Here is a 1,445-nt window from a genome sequence, read left to right on the forward strand (position 1 = left end):
ATACCATAGAGCAATGTTTCTCAACCTTCCCACTGCTGTAACCCTTTAATACAGCTCCTCACATTGTGGTGACCTCCAACCATAGAATCATTTTGTTGCCGTATTATAACTGTAGCATCTCTGCTGTCCCAAATCGTAATATGCATACCACCCCAAATGGATGATGACCCACAGGTTGAGAACCATTGTTACAGATCCTTCAGTTTCCAAATCAATGTTCATGAATCTAAGATGACTGTTTTGGTTATCTTTATCTTTGTCATCATTTACTCTTTTTTATCATAGCTAACACATATACATTTGAAGACCTGACAATCTGGATTGCATTTCCTAATTAGTCGTATGTGTATGTGTGTCTGTGTCTGTGTGTTGTGTGCTGCTCATAAGCCACTGACCTACGTTTCCTCTTCTTTAAATTTCCAATTAATATAATACATAATTTTGTCAAATTTGGTTCGACATGCATTAGAATTTTCTTATTCCTTATCTCTTCAGAGAGAGAATGTTATCATTTTAATGCACTCAAGTTTACCATAATTCTTTCTTCTGTGCTGAATTCTGGGCTTGCTTAAGAAATATTTTCCCACTCCGAGTACAAAAATATCTTTCAACATGGCTTGTGAAATTTTTAAATGTGCTGTTCACATTTGTGTCTATGTTCTGCTTAAATTTGTTTTTGTGTGGTCTGAGGCAGAAGCTTAATTTCATCTTTGCTATTTAAATATCAATATTGCTCACACATACATTAAGAGTATTTTCTTACAATTTTTAATCTCGCACATTTAGTTGCTTTTAGTGATGATATTAATCCAGGTGCCTGTGCAATTTACTACCAGATATGAATGCTTACTAAAAAATATTGAATAAATTATTTTTTTTAACTGTGCACAAAGGTTTATTGAGGGAGGGGCGTCAGTCCTTCTTGGCCGCTGCCTTCCTCATGGTTGCCAGCACGTTACTAAGCTCCTCCCAGTTCCTCTTGGCCCAGATGTGCGTGCCCACCCTCTTCTTGATCAACTTGAGCGCGCGCTTGTCCTTGGACACCTTGAGCAGCTCCATGGCGCGCCGTGCGAAGCCGTACACCTCCCTGATCACGTCCTGCACGAACTTGGTGTGCTTGGTGAGGCGCCCGCGGCTCCGGCTGTGCCTCGGCTTGCTGACGTTCTTCATCATCTTGTGGCCCTTGTTGAGGCCCACGGCCATGGGGTAGCGCAGGGCCATGGCTGCTGCTCTCCGATGGCGGCCGTGACAGGACTGAATAAGTTATTTATCTGTAATATTCTATTATACTTTCAACTCTCTGCTGTGCCTAACTTTTATTTTTTGTCTTAGGTTCATTCTTTAAAAATTATATATATACATGTATATATATTTCTTTGTATACATTATACAACATAGTATATATTTCATATTTTATAATATATTGTAATTCATATTATATATTT

The 1,445-nt window shown here is 38.8% G+C and overlaps 1 protein-coding gene across 1 annotated transcript; it reads right to left on the reverse strand.

The window, feature by feature from the left end:
- Positions 1 to 912: 912 nt before the first annotated feature.
- LOC127193133 (60S ribosomal protein L36-like) lies at positions 913 to 1,221 on the reverse strand. The gene has a single exon (XM_051150466.1). The coding sequence runs from the start codon at positions 1,219 to 1,221 to the stop codon at positions 913 to 915; it is 309 nt and encodes a 102-aa protein (XP_051006423.1).
- Between the last annotated feature and the right edge of the window lie 224 nt (positions 1,222 to 1,445).

This window comes from Acomys russatus, chromosome 8 (assembly GCF_903995435.1).
Source record: "Acomys russatus chromosome 8, mAcoRus1.1, whole genome shotgun sequence".
Taxonomy (NCBI): Eukaryota; Metazoa; Chordata; class Mammalia; order Rodentia; family Muridae; genus Acomys; species Acomys russatus.